At 48.7% G+C, this 21160-nt stretch overlaps 4 protein-coding genes across 6 annotated transcripts; 3 read left to right on the top strand and 1 right to left on the bottom strand.

Annotated features, from left to right (window-relative positions):
- The first annotated feature begins 897 nt into the window (after positions 1 to 897).
- On the top strand, positions 898 to 3450 carry SPPG_06660 (uncharacterized protein). The gene is made up of 5 exons (XM_016754862.1): positions 898 to 1303; positions 1387 to 1563; positions 1628 to 1792; positions 1868 to 2203; positions 2273 to 3450. The coding sequence occupies exons 1-5, from the start codon at positions 1096 to 1098 to the stop codon at positions 3256 to 3258; spliced, it is 1872 nt and encodes a 623-aa protein (XP_016606302.1). The 5' UTR covers positions 898 to 1095; the 3' UTR covers positions 3259 to 3450.
- SPPG_06659 (uncharacterized protein) lies at positions 3409 to 9983 on the bottom strand. The gene is made up of 5 exons (XM_016754861.1): positions 9525 to 9983; positions 6234 to 9447; positions 5242 to 6174; positions 4457 to 5176; positions 3409 to 4390 (listed from the first exon to the last, which is right to left on the bottom strand). The coding sequence occupies exons 1-5, from the start codon at positions 9896 to 9898 to the stop codon at positions 3710 to 3712; spliced, it is 5922 nt and encodes a 1973-aa protein (XP_016606301.1). The 5' UTR covers positions 9899 to 9983; the 3' UTR covers positions 3409 to 3709.
- A 584-nt stretch (positions 9984 to 10567) lies between these two features.
- SPPG_06658 lies at positions 10568 to 15344 on the top strand. 3 transcript variants are annotated; one of them, XM_016754859.1, is made up of 13 exons: positions 10568 to 10944; positions 11023 to 11683; positions 11747 to 11912; positions 11972 to 12030; positions 12113 to 12498; positions 12559 to 12824; positions 12883 to 13014; positions 13075 to 13255; positions 13315 to 13454; positions 13528 to 13934; positions 13999 to 14656; positions 14717 to 14843; positions 14899 to 15344. In XM_016754859.1, the coding sequence occupies exons 1-13, from the start codon at positions 10779 to 10781 to the stop codon at positions 15138 to 15140; spliced, it is 3591 nt and encodes a 1196-aa protein (XP_016606299.1). In that variant the 5' UTR covers positions 10568 to 10778; the 3' UTR covers positions 15141 to 15344. The 3 variants fall into 3 exon arrangements, with proteins under 3 accessions (XP_016606299.1, XP_016606300.1, XP_016606298.1); XM_016754860.1 differs by having other exon boundaries at positions 13525 to 13934; XM_016754858.1 differs by having other exon boundaries at positions 14717 to 15344.
- A 232-nt stretch (positions 15345 to 15576) lies between these two features.
- On the top strand, positions 15577 to 19814 carry SPPG_06657 (uncharacterized protein). The gene is made up of 4 exons (XM_016754857.1): positions 15577 to 15780; positions 15856 to 16022; positions 16237 to 17577; positions 17676 to 19814. The coding sequence occupies exon 4, from the start codon at positions 17691 to 17693 to the stop codon at positions 19422 to 19424; it is 1734 nt and encodes a 577-aa protein (XP_016606297.1). The 5' UTR covers positions 15577 to 15780; positions 15856 to 16022; positions 16237 to 17577; positions 17676 to 17690; the 3' UTR covers positions 19425 to 19814.
- The last annotated feature ends 1346 nt before the right edge of the window (positions 19815 to 21160 follow it).

The following is a 21160-nucleotide window of genomic DNA, read 5'->3' as shown; positions in this document are numbered from 1 at the left end:
CACCCTCAGGCGCGAGCACCCAACCGCCTCGTAGCCACACCCAGTGACCTGGTTTAGAGGCTCATTGAGCAGACAGAAGTTCTTTTATTGGCTGTTACTTCATGATGTATTTCCATCTTGTGAAGTATGCAGGTTGTGTGAGAGCTGTCCATTCACTGTTTTTACCAACCACATTGCGGAAAGTCTTGACCTTCCTCCTGCGCATCTCCTGCGCATCTCCAGTTCTGTGATCCACCCTTGGATCTATATACCAATCAAGGACTGTCCAGGGAACGAGAAGTGTAATTGTTAACATGTGAGACGATGGAAGAGACCACCCATCCATGTTCGGACGCGAGGATGATGCCGCAATATGAACAGACAGGTTAGAGGAGCTACCTTGATGGGGTCTCAAATGATTGCTTTGCATGCATATTGTAATCCTAGCTGAAAAGCAGTGAGTATGGATATCTTACGTCCAGTGGGTTATCATTGTGGTTCGCCCCAGCAGGAAAACGCTCTATGGCCATCTGGACATCAAAATGATTGCGTAATCAACTCCGACTTCTACCTTACTTCCGTGCTGCACGGATAACTCACTGTCGCTTTGTGTAGAGGTTTTTACCATCTAGTGATGAATGTACATTTTCTCCTCATTCCCCTTGCTCTTGAGCCCACCAATTCCTTTTTGCCAGGGCCGAAACACCGGCCGGAATCGACCTCACAATAATTAGAAATCACTAACAAGATGGCCCGACTCTATCCAAAAATCTCCCTAGCGCGCTTGAGTAGATGACCCCTCACGCCCGTGGCTTTTGCAGTCAACAATGACGACGAATGAGCGCAGCGCGGCACGCGACGGGCTAGTTGGTGAGCGTTGCGTGTAAGGAAAAGAAAGCCTGGAAGTAATGGTGTCATGGTCATGAGAGCGCGATTGAAGATCGACTGGGTAAAAAGTCCTCGGAAACGTGTATTATAGGGGGGAAGTGATAATAAATACGGTTGACAGTAAAATCTTTCTCGACTTTCTTGTACCCTCTTTGTATTTTTTCTATCCTTGGACGGGGTTGAGAAGGCTTGTCTCGGTTTGTTTACCGGATTTTACAAAGATTTCAAATGGCACGTCTTTTGAACGTGGTGCTTTCCTCGTTGTTGTTGGGGACCGCCTATGCCCAGAGCCAGGGCAGCCAAGGAAGCGGCAGTGGGGATTCCAGCCTGCCTCAGGCTAAATACAGTCGTACCAGTGCTGCCAGTGTCGTGACAAGCGACAAATGGCTGTTGATAGGTGGGACGGCTCGCACTTGGACGAGCTCAGCGGCGTCAGGTCTGTGTTCAGAAGCGCATGTACGCACTGTTGATCATGGTTGACAATGGATGAATTTCCTTTCTTCTCTATTACTTTCTTAGACGCAGCTTTTGATGAAGCACAACAAGCGCTGGTGTCCTCCATTACAGTCTTTGATCTAAGCGACAAGAGCGTCCAAGATGTTGCGGTTGGTCCGGGAAGGGATGGTGTAAATCGTTTGAACAGCACCGCTCAGACCTGCGAATTCGATTCTAAAGGAAACAAGATTTACTGTTTTGGTATGTTTTGTTCAGCTACTTCTACGTGCTGTGCAAATATGGATCCTTAATGCGGCCATATTAGGTGGTCGGACGATTTCTCCCGCAGGGGCAGATCGTACCCTTTTGTCTGGTATTGGGGTCTTCAATCCCGCTACCTTTGAATGGGAAGACACTAGGCAGACAAGCATTCCGGAACGATGGGGGCACACTTCTGTAGTCCTTGGCGACACCATGTATATTTACGGAGGTTCGTGGCTGTCTATCTCTCCCATACTACCTTACTACCTTCATTAGGTAGGCTAACAGTTCGCTACTTTTACAGGCCGAGACAAAAACAACAAGCTTCTTAACGACCTCTGGGCTGTCAAGTTCCCCTACCTCAACACCCAACAAATTCAGACCTCCAGCGGTCCGACACCTCGCGCCTGGCAATGTACGACGGCATTGAACGACACAGCTTTCCTCGTAGTAGGGGGCACAGGGAACAATGGACCGTTGGCCGAAGCGTGGGTATTCAGCAAGGAAGATCAAACCTGGACCGATATTTCCCAGCAATTATCAGGTGTTCCGTTGGATAGAACTGGCAGGGTTTGTGGTTTGGTTTCTGGAACTGTAGTGTTGTATGGCGGATTGGACAAGCAGAACCAGCTTCAGAGTGGTGAGTTATTTTTTCAAGTTGGTTGTTTTTGATGATCGCATGTACTCACATCCTTTGAATCATCCACAGATGTCTGGAACATTGATAACACGACGTTCCAAGTTTCCCAGTCCTCTGCTACCTCGTCTCGTCGTCTCCATCGTCGCCAGCAATTTGCGGGGACACCCACTACTAGGGTGTTTGCCCAATCCGCCGCGCTTTCTCCCTACTTTGCTGTGTTCGGAGGTCAAACCGGCGTAGACCCCAATCTTCAGGAATGGGTAGCCAACGACAAGACGTTTTACTTTCGCGATACCAAAGCCTCCAGCTGGGTACCCTCAAGCGACCAGCTTTCGTTCCTCTCTCCCACGGCATCTGGTAGTGTCGTTGGGCAAGAAACCGGAGCGACAAATGCCGTGTTGGCTGACACGAATGGATGCGGGCGGTACTGCGTGTCTCAAGGAGCTTTAGCTGGTCTTTTGGCTGGAGGCATCGCCCTATTAGCAGCGTTTGGTCTCCTCGCAGCGTTTAGTTTAGCAATGAAGGAAGGAAGACGTATCATGCGACACCATCGGTACCAGGACCTAGAGGCAGGAAAACCCGCTCGGCAAACAGAGTCTATTCAAAGGAGCCAGAACATGGATGAGGCTAACAGAGATATCACACCTCCCAGTACTGCCATGACGACTCACCCCGCCCCGGTCCCGCTTTCCACGCCTAATACTCCGTCTCCCACCCCGATTGCAACAGCTCTGCCAAGCACATTCACATCATCGGCCCCTCAAACTCCTCATCGGAGTGATTCTCGTCGTCGTGTCCACTCACCACTCGCTGCTGCAGCCCCCACTGCTCTCCCGCAAGGTAAAGTCTATAAAGTTCTCTGGCAGGCTACCCCATCTCAGCCGGACGAAATTGATGCCGATGTCGGAGATGTGGTTGAGGAGAGGAGGTTATTTGCGGATGGTTGGGCCATGGTTAGGAATTTGACCAAGGGCGGAACGGGCATGATTCCTGTCAACATATTGCAGGAATTGAAAGAAGGTGATGAAGGATATCCGTCTGGATTGAGGTTGTAAAAAGCCGAATGTGTTCTGGACAACATTGGCGGTTAATCTGCTGTATATACCCTGACGGCAGTCAAAAGGAAGAAGGCCGCCCTCATTTTACAATTACTCAATCAATAAACATTTTGTTCAAGTTGCATCATTCCGTTCAAAATAAAGATAGTAATGTTCAGATTAAAAGAAAAAAAAAAGAGTAAAACATTATGCACTAACTACATGTGAGAAGACGTCTGTCCAACCAACACAGCAATGACCCATCGTCTACCATCTCCTGCATCCACTAAATAAAAAATGAATCCAAAATCGCTACAGTATACATGCCACTAGCTACACTACGCCATTAGAAGCACTACTGTCCCACGATACCTACATGGAAAAACTATATCCAAAAAAGCGATGCGAAAATGCAAAAAAAAAAAAAGAAAACAGCAACTTGGATCCAGGTCACATAGAACCAGTTGCATCACATCCCGCTCATCTCTTGCAAAACCTCATCCACCAACCCATTGATTTCTTCCTTTCGCGTCCTCAGATCGATTCCAAATCGATTTGATAGCTCATCTCGGACCTGTTTCTTGGTGACTGTCATCAAATCCGCTGTGGAGAGAATGCGACGGATTTCACTTAGAAGTGATTCAGAGGATGGACGCGATGAGGAGAAGGAAAGACGCGGGCCCTGTGCCGACGAGAAGGAAGAGCGAGGTGGCGCTGGTGAGGCGGCCACGTATGTGTGATCATGCGGGTCCGCCACCTCTGGTCCGCCGTACTGACTCGGTGCGTAGTTGGAGGGAGCATGATAGGACGGAGCATAGTTGGAGGGTGGATACGCACCATATCCAGAGACTGGATAGCCACCATTCACGGACGTAGCGTAAAAACTCTCCCGGCTGCCATTACGACTCTGGAGGTGCTCGCCGCTATCCCACCAGCTGTGTCGCTTACCCATTCGTGCGTCATCCCATTTTGCCAACGGAACGAGACGTTCATCGAATTTGCCAGTTTCAACTTCGACCATTTTCTTCGTCTTTTTACCATTACGCCCGTCTCCCATTACGACTCGAGTATTACCCCATGAGAAATCATCGAAATGCCAGAAGGAGTATAATGGAATGAAAAAGGAGAAAACGGGCAGAGACAAAAGATACTGTGCAAACGAAAAAATGGTCAGTACGGAGACGAGATAGTGACGGAAAGTAATAAAAATACGCACAATGATCATCCAGGCAATATGCTGCCACTGCCTCCTCAAGACAAAAATAATCACTTGGAATCCGTAAATCGCCGCTATCAGGACCACACTCAGAACCGGGAACACCATCCCATTTCCTCCCGTTCGACTGAATCCACCAGTCGCCAACAAAAAGATCAAGTATCCAATATATATCACGGCCGCCGGTTGGACAAATGTTGCAACAAGGTCAACAACCACCACAAAGCGCATACTAAAGCAACAGAAACCACAAAGGTCTTTCAGGGTCGTAAGTTCGAGAAGGTTGTGAACTGTCGAGTTGATCCATCGACGGCGCTGCGAGAGGAGAACCGACCATCGGTCTGGGGCTGTTGTAGTACATTTGGCAGAAGGAGTGAAACTGGTACGCATGCCAGGGAAATTTTTGAGCATTACGGTAGTGAGGTACCGGTCTTCTCCCAGGGACAACAAATTTTTCATATGAAGCGTATCGACATTATTTTCGCTGTACTCGTGCAGCACACCTTCCGAGACGAGGAGCGGAGTGGATGGATTAGAAGGACTGGGCGGTGTCCGGATTCGATACATGCAAAAGCATCCAGGTAGACATGTGACAGTGCCAAAGAGCGATTCAAAGGCTTTCGAAAGGTGATGGGAAATGAAGTATTCGTAAACTTGTATCATTGTGACCCAGCTTGTTTTTTCATTTGACAATCTGGTTTCACCGCAAAGACCCATCACCTAATGACAGACATTTTAAGTTAAATTGATTATCCACGATAAATATCACGAATGCTTCACAATACCTTGGCATCGTCTACCATAAAGCTAATCAACCCGTTAATCGCTCGATCATCCACACAAGTGTCCGCGTCAACCATGAGAATATACTCATAAAACTCTGGTCGAATACCGATAATCCTTTCAACGTGAAACCAAAGCTCCAACTCCAAAGGCGTCATCTCGGCACCGTAATGAACTCGACTCAACCATCTCATCAAAATCAGCTGACTGTCGCGTTTGCCTCGATTGCCAGGTTTGACGCGCTCATGTGGTGCCCCAACTTTTGTTACAACAATGAACGGCACCCGATGCCCGCGGATTTCGTAGAGACCAGAATAAACCTTGGCCAGGTTATATTGCAATGTACCGGCACCCAGGGATCTGAACGCCAACGGTTCCGGATCGACGGCGGGATCAACGCCAAGGATATCAAGAACTATCCGTGGGGTTGGGCGATCATTTCCACTTCCAACAATCATCCCATCGGCCACAACAAAGAGTAACTTTCGCCGATCATCATACTTATTTACTGCAATACTTTCAATCGTTTTGCGCAACTCGTCTTCTCCTTCTGTATATGCAGTCACGAGGCACATGACAAACTTGTCGCATTCTTCAGGGTCCTTCTTACTCCTAAACTGCAGGGCGGCCACAAACTTGAATCCAATCACGGCAACGAGAATAATAGATGCTGCAACGAGCACCCAATTCGTGAAGCGGCATGCGGCGGTATTACGCGTATCAACGGTACCGATGTAGAACATGGCATTAAGACAGCGGAGTGTGCGGTCAGCTTCCGTGCGATCCTGGTTACGGTAGTTGTTCCAGGTGGATGTGAGATCAAGCGTATTGGGCGCCTGGTCGAGAATGCCAGTAGCTGTCGGAGAGAAAGGGCGCTGTGCGATGTTGAAGTACGTGGTCAGGTAGTAAACGTTCGAGTAGATCCTGACATAAATCTGGCATCGTGTTAGCGAGTACTACAGATGATGATCAACATCGTTCAACTAATGATTACCTTGGTATTACTCCGTAAACTGTTCAATCTCTCCATACTCCACCCAACCCGACCTTGAGCATACTTATTCATATACTCAACGTACTGCCGCACTCCTCCGTCCGGATCAGTAGCCCGATGCCATAGCCTCATGTCTCTGGGTCGCGTGCTCCACGGTGCCTGATTGGCAGGAGTTGGATCAATATTATCCCACCCAGCCTGTGGCTTTGTGAATCCTTCACAATACTGGTCCCATTGATCCGTCCTAAAGAACAAATTAGACACGTCGTTACCATAAAGGGGCTCAAGATCATAATCGTGGATAGCAGCTGGACCAGTTCCAAAAGAGTTCAGATGGGAACTCATGAGATCTTTCACATCGTAGTATCTGCCATATGCGGAGACGTATGGGGATTTGTTCGATGACATCGACGCAATTTCGTCTGGCGTGCGGATTCTCTGTGGTGGACAAACAATCCAACTGAGGCCTATGATGAAAAACAACAAGGCGAGAGACATGGCCATAATGAGGATGCAGAGTGCCACTTTCTCACGCCACGCCATGCGAACATCGGGGCGCTGCATTCCTCCGCACCAACGCAAAAATGGGGATGGGATCCACCAGGTGAGGCACCAAGTAATGCACACCCAGTTTCGCCGCGTAGCCGTTGATTTGCGTTTCGGTTTCGGGGAGCTCTGTGCGTGCTTTGGGGGTAGTGGCGAAGTCCCAGATATTTTGCCCATTTCCAGTTCCATATAGGCTTTGGATCGCCGCTTCTCATATGCGGATTCGGCACCGTAACTGAACTCTGACCCGTAGACGGAATCAGAATCGCTATAGCCATCATCCTCGCTATATGCGGATATGGGTCTCTCCCTGCCCGTCATTTGTGTATCAACTCTGGGTCGGCCCTGTCGGGCTGGCCCATAACCAGATGCTGCGAAGCCCACAGTGCTGCTGGACGAGCCCACTGAGCCGCGTTTACTGCTCGAGGACGAGGAAGGATGCGAGATAGAAGGTGGCGCTTGCGTCTGACCATACCCGCCCACAGCAGCGGCCGCGGTTGCAGCCAACGGTACCTCCTGCTCTCTCTCATCCAAAATGAGATCTAACCACTTCCATTTAGCATCGCTCAAGAACACTTTACTATTGCCTTTGGCCACCTCTCGCTGGTTGCACCCTGTCGTCTTCAAAAATTCGTTCACAATGGACTTTGGATCGCGACCACGAGAGAGCGATCCGATGACAGGTGCATAACGTCCCACAAAGGCATCGTACTCCATTCCCTTCACCGAGACGTCGATCACTGACCGGAGTTCCGCCAACGCCTGTATTCCGAGTGCATTGACCTGCCTTCGAACAGTGGCCATATCAACGCCACCGTCAAACTCTTTGTTCCCGTCGTTGCCCCGGATACAATAAACTGTCCACGCTTTTGTCCCTTTTATGGCGTCAAGGACTTCCTCCAAAGACTCTACAAAGGTCCCAGAAACAGTGCCGAGCTTTTCTGAATCTTCAGGGACTTCATCCTTTGGACTCGCGTTCCGCCTCCGCTTCGTGCTGGGTCGGCGTAATGGTCGGTCCGCTCGTCGAGCACTCACGATGGTTGCGGGATGCTTTGGTGTACTTTGAGTTGCAACCCCGACCTTTGATGAGAACAAGTGTGCGGCAAAGGCATTCTTGGACGGCGCTTGGATAACGACATTGTCTTCTGTCGTGATTCCACGAAACAGGGTGACGAAATCCGCGTCGAGTATTTCAGTGTTTCTCTCGACAAACTGCGTTGCATCATACGTGACATCGCCAAAGTAATGGCGTATGCCAAACAGCGACGACAAGTCATCCGGCGGCCCACCCGTCGAGGTAGGAGGCAGCAGGGCAGGTGGACACCGACTTCCAGGAACGAAGCGGGTATTTGCGGCAAGGTGAGTGTTCAAGGTATTTCCAAACCTCTGCCCAGCCTGCGCATCATCTGTAGCTCGTTGTGACTCCTCCTCCAAAACCGGTAAAATTCCATCCAAGGTGCCCGTCTTTCCACCGGTCAACATTCTGAGAATCGGTCCATTATCGGGAAAGGACTCTGCAATTTTGGAAAGGTTAACACCGTCCGACGCTAGTTCAGCGTACAATGTTCCAAACTGAAGTTTTTGAACATGACGTAGCAGACGTTCATTCGCGTAATTGCTTAAAAAATCGTCAAAGTTAGCCATTAAAGGCTCGTCTGGTCGCGCCTGACCAGGAAAATCAAGGACCGATATAAATGATGCTACAGAGCCTTCCTCTTTACATAAACGTCGGTTGAGGTGCTCTACTACCCAAGCAAACAAGCCAGAATACAATGCTCTCGCTAGTGTGTCTCTTTGCTGCTCTGCACCCTCCGAGTTTAACATGACAGAGCACAGTTCTCGCTTGACAAGTTTCGACTTGTAAGTCAATGTGGTTTCCAAGTGGGTTGGGGACACTCCAAGCAAGTCCGCGGCCAGATCGAGAGCAGTCGTGTTTTTGACTGTACAGGCTTCGTTCGGGTGATCAGGATCGTCTTGAAATGTGACATTTCCCAGATGGAGAATAGCGGCAAGGATATCCGTCAGCTGTGCCTGAGCGCGACGGCCAACGCCAAGACTCTTTAGAGTCTCGCCAAGGTATTCGTATTTCTCTGTATCGTCTGAGGTGAGGTTGTGAATAGGGTGCGATGTGTTGTTGGAGCCTCCTCGGCCGATGGTACCATTACGTCGAAGGGAAAGTGCGCGAGTTAATGTGCCTTTACGTGGGAGAGTCGTTTTGCGAGAGAGCGTCCCTGACCGACCTAGCGTCGATCGGGACGTGGGACCCATACCACCCAAATAGTGGTAGCTACTGGGGTCGGAAGAAAGTCCTAATCTATCCTTATCTTCGGACGATGATCCAGCCAGCATTTGGTAAAAGATGTTAAAATTGCGTTCGCCTTCAAAAGCGTCTGCCCCCAATGCCACTCGTCGACGGTCAAGAAGAAACTCTAAAAGCTTGACACCAATCATCTTTCCTGCCGAATCATACTGATACTCTGTATAGCGACCAAATCGGGACGCATTCGGACTGTGGGGGAGTCGAGCATGTCCAAACGCCTCCAGCACCGTTTCCATTTTAACGGCTCCGGACAAGACACGGGACTTTTTCTTAGGTGTCTTGCCTAGTGCTACTAGTTGACGAAGAAACAATTTGCGACACTCGGACTTTCCGCCTCCGGACTCTCCGCTAAGTGCCATCCAACGCCGGGTTCAGCAAATAGAAAGCAAACCAATGAAAATGAAGATCGCGCCGCCTATCCATACCTGAAAACCACTGACTGATCTTCTCCTGCTTTTACCACACCTTCATACGCATTCGCCGCCAGCCGCCACACATGTGCGGGTAAATTGTGATCGCCGGTTTGTATTGAATTACCCCGCAAACTCTTGAACGTTGCAGCAAAGTTCTCCACTTGCTCGTCCGGCACCCTTTCCTGAGAGCCTGAGCTCGATACCGCTACAAGACAATCCGACCCGCATGCTGTATAGTTTTGCCCGCGGGATGCTCTTGCACTCAGGTGGGAGACAATAGCGTCGGAGCTTGTCGCTGAGAGTAAAGCGAGGTCATCGATATCTGTACCTGCATATGAACCAGAATGTGAAGGGAGGGGATGCGGTTGTGGGAAGGACGATGCCATGTTCCCATAGGAAATGATGGGAAAAAAGGCGAGATGCAAAGAGTTCCCACGCCAGCCCAACCTCTTTTTTCAGCCCATGTCACAGTTGCACCCATTTGATACGTCACACAACAAGGAAACGGCAACATTTTGTAGAAAGTCGCGCGTTCCATGTATATTGGAATGCATTCTAATCACCAGAGTCACAGTGCTGCTGACACAATCGGCATCGACAAGTAGGGTCGACATTGACGCAACGAACGGTTTTTGGCAACGTTCCTTTTTACACGGTTACTTTTACAAGTAATCTGCCATATTGGTGTGTTGGACTTCGGGCCCATCGGAGGGCCCATGCACGGGCATATCTGTCGTTGAGAGTCTCAACTTGAGACATCCTACTAAAGGGCCTGCCCAAAGACCGAAGCTGCCCTGACGATCATTTTTAAGTTGAGATCGCTGGACCGTGAAAAAAAAGGTCCAGTGGTAAGGGGAGCCTAGAGCCTTATTCTCGGGTCCATGGCCAAGGAGTCGGTACTAATCAACGGCATTTCGGGTGTTTTGGATGGATTTCATACTTCCATAAAAAGGTACATGAGAGTGGTACAAGTGACTAATCTGGATGATTCCAGTCTGCTGGATTGTGGACGTACGTTTAGCCAAATTTCGGGTTTCTCTTTGCTCCCCCCTTTTGGAGGCTCCCTTCGTTTTGGACGAGTTGACAAATTCCGCGGCTTCCTGGGAACTTTTTGTTTTTTTTTACAAGTTTTGGACTTACGAGTTTTTGCAGAACGATCATCATCAACGTACATTTGGGGATACGACAACAAGAAAGAGTGCGATAGACGAGAGCGATTTGCCGTCATCTTATTATCACGACCGATAGACAGACAGCCGCCAAGGAATGGCTGACGCAGACAGGACTGCGGTTGGTGCTGGGTCAACCGCTGAGACTCTGCCAGCCGAGTCCCAAAGTGTTCAATTGAAGAATGGCAACACCTCTGTTGAGGAGTCCAACGAGTTTGAGCGACTCTTGGAGACATGCGCGCATGAACCGATCCACATTCCAGGTATTTGGCGCCTTGTTGACAGTGATTGAGCACTGGACTCAGAATTTAGAAGCTTTGTGGACTGACTTTGCTTGACAGGTTCGATACAACCCCATGGCCTTCTTCTGGCATTTGACGGTGAATCGCGGCAAATCCAGATCGTGTCCAATAACGTTACTGCTTTCCTGGGCTCGTCCAACACAGTCGCGCGGATCATTCAAAGACAAATTACCGATTGTCTGACACCCGCATCACAGAAACAGTTTCTACGAACACTTGGGACATTAAAGGATGCAGAAACAGGCAGCATTCATACATTGCCGCTTGAATTTTGGGTCGATGATCGACCCGTATCAGATTCTGACAAGGAACATGTCCCTCCCTCCCTCCCAAATCTTCCATCAAGGCTGTTTTACGCGACCATCCACCGCACACCAAGAAACCTCGGTCTGATCATCCTCGAATGTGAACCAAAAGAATACTTTGATTCCCACAATGTCGCTCAACCTGATCCAAATCAGCACTTTTTCTTCATGCAAACGCTCATTCATCAATTCAATGCCGCATCTTCACAAGAAGAGTTGATTCACCTGGCAGTGCAGTCGATTGCCGAGGTGACGCAGTATGATCGAGTAATGATGTACTGGTTTGATGCGGATTGGCATGGTGTGGTGATCGAGGAGGAATGCCGGGAAGGATTTGAGGGCCAGCGATATATGGGTTTGCACTTTCCAGCCTCCGATATTCCCCAACAAGCTAGGTTTGTTCAAATGATAGAGTATCCTCTCCGTCACACGTTACTCATCTCTCTTGCAATGTGCAGAGATTTGTATCTCTTGACCAAGATTCGTGTTTTGGCGAACCGAAGTGCATCCCCATCAAACCTTGCTGCCGCACCGTCAAGATGCGGTCAGCCGCTGGACTTGTCGTTTGCCAGTCTCCGCTCAATTTCACCCGTACACTTGAAATACCTGGAAAACATGGGCGTCGTAAGTTTCAATGATTTTTCGCGTGGCCCATGGCTTAGAATTCATAACGCATCATTCAGATGGCAACAATGTCCATCGCAGTCATGGTAGAGAACCGCTTATGGGGATTAATCGCATGGTACGATGCTAGAGTGATGCAGCTATTAATTGAATCCACAATTGCAAGGACAGTCATTGACCTTGCCTTATATTTCCAAAAGTCACCACTACGACGAGCACATCATACCCTACCAAGTGCGGTCCACGTGCCTGTACATTTCATCCCTTCTCTCAACGTCCATCGAAAATCTTGAATACAGTAAACGCGAAAAACAACGAAAGCAAATCATCCAGCTGGCTGGAATGAAAAAGCTTTGGGAAGCGGAAGACGCAGGGCTGGACACGGCAATTAGTGATCCAAGCGATATTTTCTGGGATAAAGACTCTAAGGCGCCTTGGCCCGGCCCAACCGGCTCTACCTCGTCTGACAAGTCTTCCTCTAGTAGCCTCACCACTACCACGTCGATGGGAACACAGGTCATAGTTGCGACCATGGACGAGTTTTTCGAACGCGTTGTTCCAGAGGTGATGTCTTGGATTAGAGCCGGTACGCTACTTTGTCATTCCTTCGCGCTCGACGCTTTGTTTCTCACGGCAATGACGATAGACTATGCAACAGTTCAGTACAATGGCAAAACCATGCACTTTAACGTCCCTGATAACGCCCATAAGGCTGTCGCAAATTATATAAAATGGGCGGATGCCAGACCATCGCGAGAAGTGATTGTCTCCACCTGTGTTAAAAATCATCTGGTGGGATACGACGGTTTGGATACTGTTTTAGCTGGAGTGGTGCATTTGCCCATCAGCGAGGGAGGCACCGATTGGATTGCGTGGTTTGCTAGTGAACAGTTGCAAAATGTGCAATGGGGGGTGAGTGAACGTGTGTCGGAATTACTGAGACGAGCCAAACATTGACGATACAAATCAGGGGGCGAAAGACAAGTCGGCCACGTACAATCGTGCGACGCGCAAGATCGAACCACGGCAATCCTTTGAAGCTTGGAAAGAGGTTGTGACGGGCCATAGTCGACCATGGGATGAGCCTTTGTGCAAAGACAGGGTTCGTTGGTGAACGGCTCTTTACTAGCCATTTTGCATGATGATTGACGCGACCTTGCAGGATCTAATGTCAACGCTCCAAGTTGTTCTCACCAATGTACTTACCTCCTGGCGATCGCACCTCCTGCGAGTAGCACATTTTGAAGCGATGGATCGGAATGCCCGCCTAGTACTGGAACGTAAGATGAAAAAGGAGGCAGAGTGGAGGAAAAACATGCTTCTCAATCATGTTAGCCACGAGTGTAAGTACGTGCTCGTGAATGGAAAATCTAGGGCGGAGCGCTAAAGTTTTTACCTTTAGTGAGAACACCACTGCATACAATCAAGGCTGCATTGGGATTGCTGGCTGATGATACGAGTTCAGACTCTGGTCAACGGGAATTGCTAAATGAAGCCAATCAAGCGAACGAGGAGCTTACACGGTTGATTGACCATCTCATGGTGCGGTACGGAGGTTTTTGGGGCGGGATTTTGACGATGCATATCTAATCAGTATCGAATTTCACATTAGAAGTACACGGAGGTAGACATCCCTCCATCTTCCCAAAGTGATCTTTCCGATTCTACCGAGGAGATCACCAGCTCTGCATTGACCTCACCCACTAGGGGGATGAGAACTGTCTTTAACCCGGCAAAAGTCCTCAAGGCAGTTATTGAGAATCTTACTCAATCCTTTCACAAAAAGTGGCGGTCTCAGTCTAATGAAAAGGAAGTGCGGGTTGAAATCGTCGCAAGCGATCTTTTGCATGAAGTCTGGGGGGAGCAGGATTGGTGGCAGAGTATATGCGAAGCACTAGTCAGCAATGCTCTAAAGTGGACAAATGATGGACGAGTCTTGGTCGAGCTGTTCAGCAAAGTGGAAACAGAACGTGTAGAGGGGGAGGATACGGTGGCGCTACATCTGATTGTAAAAGATTGGGGGTAAGTGATATGGTCTTGAGTATTAATTGCTCTTTCTCGGTGATAACGGTAGAAACTTTCACAGGCCCGGTATTCCAAAATCGAAGCAACATCTTCTCTTCCAACACCTGCAGCCTCTCGATGAGACACTCAGTCGCTCCTCACGGTCAACCGGCCTGGGTCTCGGCCTCTCGTTGGTAAAGAAATTCACAGATGCCATGAACGGAACCGTCACATTCGACAGTGTCTCACTAGAAGACTTTCCCGAAGAAGGAACTCAAACCGGTACCACCTTTCATGTCTGCACCCCCTTTCACATTGCCAATGAGGAGCAGAAAACGTGGGAGGGACACAAGACTGGTGATCTAGCAAATGACCCTGCGTTCAAGAGAATCATTGAGTTGATACCCAAGATTGAACGGAGCAAAAAGGAAGGGAAGCAGGCCGTTGAGGAGTTGTCAAACACAATGGAAACAGTTAGTTTGGATAGCACGGTGAACGGATCAGCGACCCAACCGGACACATCAAGACGAGATCATCTGTCTCCTGTTTCCAAAGGCGAGGCGAATCAACCCTTCAACGGCTTCAACGGTACCAAACCATCGGCGACCAGTGTATCATCCCAGAACGTTCCACAACCATTGAAATCGGCTGCATCACCGTCATCTCGACAGCATCTGTTATCGAAAAGACCTGCGAAAGCAGCCACTCCTATGAAGTGCCTTGTAGTCGAGGATAATCTGGTACGTTACAGAGAAACCTGTCTTGACTCTTCTTGTATCTCACTCTTCGATCACATAAAGATCAATCAGAACCTCCTTAAACGTCAGCTAACCCGCCGAGGTCACACGGTCCTAACGGCGGACGACGGTCTCGAAGCAATCCAAGTATGGGAAGCCAATCGGGACGAAATCAACATCATCCTCATGGGTATGTCATGTCCATTTTCTCGTCCACTAAAAGCACGCGCTAACGCACACGTTAGATCTCGCGATGCCCAACATGGACGGCTTTGATGCCACATCACGCATTCTGCAATCCATATCGCACACCCAATGCAAACGTATCCCCATCATTGCAGTAACGGCTCAAGCCATGGCCGGAAACAAGGAACTATGCATGGAGAAAGGAATGGATGGCTATGTTTCGAAACCCGTTGATATGGAATATTTGACTAAAATTATGGAAGAAAGTTATTGGAAATATGAAAGGTGCACGATAGCGTAGTCTGATGCCGTTTTCTCTTTTAGAGAGCGTGAGATGAGTTTATTTAACTTTTGGGGGGAGAGTTGACTGACGACGAATAATTGTATATATGAAGGGAAGGTTCATAACTTTTTTTTTGATTGTTTAATTTGATGCTCTTCTTTTTTGATTGTTTAATTTGATGCATTGTCTTTTTGTTTTGTTTAATCTGTATGCCGCTCAAAGGGGAGTATTTGAAAATGATGTTTCCTTTCTATAGCCTTCACATATGTATTGGACCTGTAATCATTACGGATATATCCAGTGGAAGCGTTGCTGCAAACTTCAAGCGTTTTCATGTCAGTTCATCCATCCCCCGTTTGTTTATATTGGAGCCAGCTGACTAACTCAATCAGTCACGTGCATCAAGTGTTCCCACAATTTTATTGTTCAGCACGCAAGAGTCACATTGGGCCATGTCTAGTTTTTATGCCCCAACGGATCTTTTCCCTTTTGGCGCACTCATTCTGGTTTCTGTGCGTGCTTTCCAAAGTATTTTGACTGAACTCCTTATAAACGGTGAGTACTCTTAAAGGTAGGTTGCGTTCTGTGCTTTTGGTTTGGATTACTCGCAAGAGTTTAGTTGAAGGGCCGTGCAGGCACTGCACGATTAGAAATTGAGGTAAGTGAACTTTAGTGTGGGCGAGATTGTGTGAAGCCTAGTTTAACGCTCTAACGCTTTCTGTTGCGCGGATAGGTTGGTGAAGGTAGATGCATTGAATGTGTGAGGATGACATGGAGAACAAAAAGCTTTGATGCCTGTGGAACATGGATGGAAGTGATCATTGGAGGAGCGACGTGAAGCTGGCGGATGCCATCCGGCATCGTTTTGGAGACACATCGCAAGACGACATACTTGCCAAGGTAGGTCTCGTGCTTAGACTTTCTATGAAAGCTTTCCGGTCCGTATGTACGGATCGGTAGACATGGGATGGTGCGAGAGAATGCTTGTCGCACTCCTTTGACTTGGCTTAAAAAAGTCTATCCCTGCTACTGCACATTGTATTGCACCGAACCTTTACTGTATTTGTTGCTATTTGATGATCTTTCGTTGTCTTACCATGTTTATGTTTTTTAGGACCGAATCTTTCACAATACGCCCATTGGAAAATTGCAGAGTCTTTTGTTGACGTGTCTGGGAAACTCTTGTGTTTGTGCTTTTGGCATGCTTACGTTATGTGTCTGTATTGTGTTGCGTGTGGCTTTGTTTGCTGTTTCGCTCTTTTTTCCTGGGCCTTTTTCCCATCAGAAAGTGTGCCACTCGACTTGGTGGCAAATCACGTAAATTTCAGCCAATCAGCAGCCGCCAACGCGGTGACAAATCAATGTAGGCCTGCACCAAGACACCAACCCCTGAATTTCCCCTTTTTCATATCAATTGCGAGCGGCATATAAAAGCGAGCTGTCCCCATTCCCCCCAATGTTTTTTTCCTGTGCTAAACCATTGGTTGCTGGGACGCGTCATTGCGGACACAACTTTTGTCACACGCATTGAAACCGCGCAAATTTTCTATCACCTCCTTTTTTTTTACCTCCTTTGGCCCTGGCCCCCCGCATTCAAACATTACGACTTTCCTAAAAGGTAATTTTATATGAGCTGGATGGGAGAGAGATGATTGGCCCGAGGTCCTTCGTTGTCCTTCGATGGGCGCAGTGCTGCCAGGAGAGGCGGCCATGAGGTGTAGATTTAGAACGGCACGCAAGGGGTTGTGATGGCTCTATGGGAACGGGATGGTATATAGGCATGGGACACCTTTTCGCTTCCCCCCGCAGCTTTCTCTTGGCTGTGGGGGTACACGGGTTTCCAAGGCAACGACATCACGTGTCCGTTTTCTTTTTCCTCCTGTCGGGTTCGTCGTCGATTGCAATCGAAATTTCCACACGCCCGACCACTACGTCCGACCCTTTTCACGCCACTGCTTGGTGAGCATCCATGCCCGCCGACGCACTGTCGAACGAGGCATCGTCGTTGTCGTCGTCGATGGGATAGTGTAGGAGAAAGGAGGACGTGCTGACTGCGCATGGGAAATGGCGGGGAAGAGGAGGTGACTGTGCCGAGTTCGACATCCTTCGTCGTCGGTGTCCAGTAGCTTTTATCAAAATAAAGATGAATTATCAATGCAAGCATCGGACAGCGACTAGGTTGGCCTGAACCTAGCCTTGAAGCACAGAGCATCATCCTCTACCTCGCCTTCCCCACGACTGCGCCCAAGCTTGATTCTCCTGTGCTGCCTAGAGGAGGGATATGGAAGACGTGGGGGGTGGTTGGGGATTCACATGTAGTGGAATAACCGCCATCTCTTTCCGTTGTTCATCATTTTTCTCCTTTCTGGTTTTGTAGTAAACTTCCTTTCCTCCCGTTCTCTCTATTCTTCCATTTCGCTTACCTTTCGACACGACCTTTGATTACAAATAGCAGGTTGGTTGACCGTCTTATGACGACGGTTGGTCGGCGACTGCGCACTGCCGTCGCTTGCAATCTTTTAAAGAACTCATCATGTTCATTTGACTCAAAAGCTTTCCTGTACAATTATGAAGATGGCTCTAGCATCATTGGACACAACACTCTCGGGTGCTCGCCACTCTGCGCATCCTTCTCCACCGCCGGCAGACGATGTCAAAGTCGTTACTCCAGTCAGTCCTGTGGAGGAAAAATCAGCCCTCGTCATGCTGGATCAGCGCATCGCTGACAGTTTACCACAATCTCGATCACCTTCTTCACTTCCCTTGTCACCTCCATCAGATCACCACCCCGCATCCCCCGCACCGTCTGACGAAACAAGTGTCGTTGTCCCCGACTCCGCTGCATCGTCCACCATTCAAACATCAATTTCCAAATCAGAAGAGAGTGTTGTACCCTCCTCTGTATCACCAGCTTCGTCCCCTGCAGAGTACGCCCGATCTGCAGTACCGGTCCTTGCACCATCTGATATAAAATTGTGTCGTCAGTTGCTCAACTCGCTTAAAAAGCACCACGCTGCATGGCCGTTCCTTGCACCGGTTGATCCTCTTGCTGTTGGCGCACCGGATTATTTCAATGTGATCAAAAAGCCAATGGATCTGTCGACCGTCGAACGGAAGCTTGCTGCACAAGAGTACACCAAAGTGCAAGAGGTGGCTGACGATGTTCAACTCATGCTCAACAACTGCTTCACATATAACCCCCCCGCCAACGCCGTCCACCAACTCGGCAAAACCCTCGAAACGCACTTCTCACTTCAGGTGAACAAACTTTTCCCCGCTCTCACCGTGCCTGGAGATCAAACAACCGCACCTGCCTCCCCGCACGACGTATCCGGGTCGAGGCGACAGTCCAAACGTCAAATCAAGCCACCTCGTGTATTTGAACCCGAGAATATCCCTGCAAAGAAACCCAGAACATCCATCTCTGGCCGCCGAAACTCAACTGGTGGCCCAGCCACTGGCCATGACGACGAGATGGAAGTTGACTCGAGCGATGATGATGGCGTGTCGCAACAGATCAGTACGCTTGCATCTTGCTTGGAGACAATTCACCAACAACTGGCACTGTTGACGGAGAAGAAAAAGCCGAAGCGCAAGCGATCATCAGGCGCCGGGCTTGCAGAAACCACTGTAAAGCGCCGTCGTTCATCCAAGGCCAAAGTGTCTCGATCGTCTACTGGATCACCGGCTCCTGAACTGGCTGATGACGAAATCTTGCCTGCGGTCGCTGCAGCCGCAGGGCCAGAAAAACAGTGTGAATACTGTGGTACCAGCGAGACTCCGATGTGGCGCCGTGGACCGTCTGGATGCGGTACCCTTTGCAACAAATGTGGTGTAAAGTGGAGGAATGGGAAGATTATGGGCGACAACAAAGTTCCTGATGTTCCCATTTACTCCGCCAACACTCCTTTCCGTCCAAAGCCCAAGGCAAGAAAGTTGGATGCAAATGGAAAGCCAAAGCCTCGTTCTAGGGGTAAAAAGGGTGGCAAATCTATCAGTTACGAGCAAAAGAAGGAATTGTCGGAGCTGATTGGAACTCTCACCGAGGATGCCATGACCAGCGTCTTTGAGATTATCCGAGCTGGTCTTCCCCATCTCCGTGATACGCAAGAGGAGATTGAAATCGATATTGATACGATCGACGATATCACCTTGACTGCACTATACGAGTTTGTCAAGAGCGCTAGCAAAGCGCCAAAGGCTGCCCCTATGCCAGTTGGTCCAAGGGGCCTGACCAGTTTCTCTCCCAGCGATGATGAAGAGTCTGACAGCGATGGATCTTCTTCGTCCGATTCCGATTAGAAGGCGTGTCGAAGTCTCCTGGGCGCTGAAAAAAAAAGACCTAAAATCAGAATTATACCCATCACTAGCAAAGCTGTAGAGTATGCCATATGCATATTCCAGGCCCTTGCACTGCATGATAAGTTTGCAGAAGGATTAGCAGGTCGAGATTACGAGAGATACTTATGGATTTTTTGAAATCGAGTATGCTCTCCTCCGTAAAGTGGCTACCTTCCTTGCACGAGTTCGTTGTCGTCCTTTTTTGTGTGTTTGTGTTATTTGTGGCATAGTTTGTAGTTGTAGTTTTGCGGGAATGGAAGAGAAGGATGCGATGCAGCTTTTTTCTTGTCGTTGTGAAAACAGTTGGACAATGCGAATATATGCAGTGCAGTGTTGTAATGTCAGAGGCAATTGGTCTTTGTGTTGATCTTTTAAGCACCTGAATCTTTTGCGAGTAGAAGTCGTGACAGACGCGCATTGATCAGATCACATAAGAGAGTTGAAGATGGCGACAGTCACCCGCCCCATCAAGTCGTTTCGCACTCTTGTGTGTTTTGTTGCCTTCAAAACAAGAGCTTGACCAGTTAATAATAATGTCAACAAATTCATATTCCATTCTAAGAAATTGTACGCGAGTTTTATGGGGAGGAGTGCTTGTATCGCTACACCATAGCCAGCTACCAAGAGATTCTCTAGTCCATGCGCTCCAGGCGACTACCTTTAGTTTCTGTATGCATACTCAATGATGAATGCAAAAAAGTGGAGGTGACGCTGTGCAACAAACTTGCAGTGTTGAGAATAAAAGTAAAAAACATCACAAGAAGAATCGTGCTTGCGAGCAGAGAATATCACATTGAGCACTGTCACGCCAGTTAATTGCAATCTGTTGCGGTGACCATTAATGTTTTGAATCATTGTCCTTGTGGAGAATCGCAAAGCAGAATAGCAACAACCTGAACTAGAAACAGGGTGCGTGTGCAGTGTTCCAAGATTGACCCAGATTCGCTGTCTACTGCTCTTCTTAGGTAAGGACATCACGTGATTTCACACCAACGGACATGACTCAACCACCACAAACGTCACTTAGAACGTTGGGTCCTCAGCGCGATCTCTTAAAACAGCTCGTGTATAAAAGTTCCCTATTGAGAGATTAGTTACATTTATGTTAGAACAAATCTATTCTGGAAAAAGATTTTAGATTCTTGGACCCCTGGATTGCTGTTACTTTTCTTTACTCATAATTGGATCCACTCGTTAGTTTTGCAAGGACGTGACGACATCTTTTGCGACCTACCCACGGCTGTATTTACTAGTCAAATAGACGCTTGTCCTCTACACGCTCGCTCATTTCCCACATGGTACTCTACGACCCCGTCAACTGGCGGGCGTCTCTCCCGTATGATACGGACGCGGATGGCGAGATCTTACTGAGGGAGATTAAAGAGGGCCTGGCGGCAGCGGTTGAAGTTGGGGATTATGCTCCAGGCTGTTTGATATGGGTGCGAAAGTTGAAAACGTGAGTCTTTGAGCCCGCAAGATGTGCGTTCGTTGGGTTCCGAAAGGTCACGTGATCTAGACAAGGTGCTAATGGTTTTCCTCTGTAGGTACCTTGAACTCAAGTATCGCCTTTCCACTGATGACCGTGTGCATTTCGCGCTGGTGCTCTACGAGCTTGTCATCATCCCTGACATGGATGCGAATTTGGTAGAGCGGTTTGCGACACTTTGTGGAAAGCTGCTCAAGTGAGTTGATGTTTA

This window comes from Spizellomyces punctatus, assembly GCF_000182565.1.
Source record: "Spizellomyces punctatus DAOM BR117 chromosome Unknown supercont1.12, whole genome shotgun sequence".
Lineage (NCBI taxonomy): Eukaryota > Fungi > Chytridiomycota > Chytridiomycetes > Spizellomycetales > Spizellomycetaceae > Spizellomyces > Spizellomyces punctatus.
This window is presented reverse-complemented; position numbering and strand designations above follow the sequence as displayed.

Coding starts and splice junctions, on each gene's coding strand:
- SPPG_06657 (XM_016754857.1), top strand. CDS start 17,691: ATGAAGATGGCTCTAGCATCATTGGACACAACACTCTCGGGTGCTCGC.
- SPPG_06660 (XM_016754862.1), top strand. CDS start 1,096: ATGGCACGTCTTTTGAACGTGGTGCTTTCCTCGTTGTTGTTGGGGACC. Junction 1,564..1,627: donor AAACAAGATTTACTGTTTTG/GTATGTTTTGTT, acceptor CGGCCATATTAG/GTGGTCGGACGATTTCTCCC. Junction 2,204..2,272: donor GCAGAACCAGCTTCAGAGTG/GTGAGTTATTTT, acceptor AATCATCCACAG/ATGTCTGGAACATTGATAAC.
- SPPG_06658 (XM_016754860.1), top strand. CDS start 10,779: ATGGCTGACGCAGACAGGACTGCGGTTGGTGCTGGGTCAACCGCTGAG. Junction 12,499..12,558: donor GATGTCTTGGATTAGAGCCG/GTACGCTACTTT, acceptor CAATGACGATAG/ACTATGCAACAGTTCAGTAC. Junction 14,844..14,898: donor AATCAACATCATCCTCATGG/GTATGTCATGTC, acceptor CGCACACGTTAG/ATCTCGCGATGCCCAACATG.
- SPPG_06659 (XM_016754861.1), bottom strand. CDS start 9,898: ATGGCATCGTCCTTCCCACAACCGCATCCCCTCCCTTCACATTCTGGT. Junction 6,175..6,233: donor GTTTACGGAGTAATACCAAG/GTAATCATTAGT, acceptor ACACGATGCCAG/ATTTATGTCAGGATCTACTC. Junction 4,391..4,456: donor ATATTGCCTGGATGATCATT/GTGCGTATTTTT, acceptor TCGTTTGCACAG/TATCTTTTGTCTCTGCCCGT.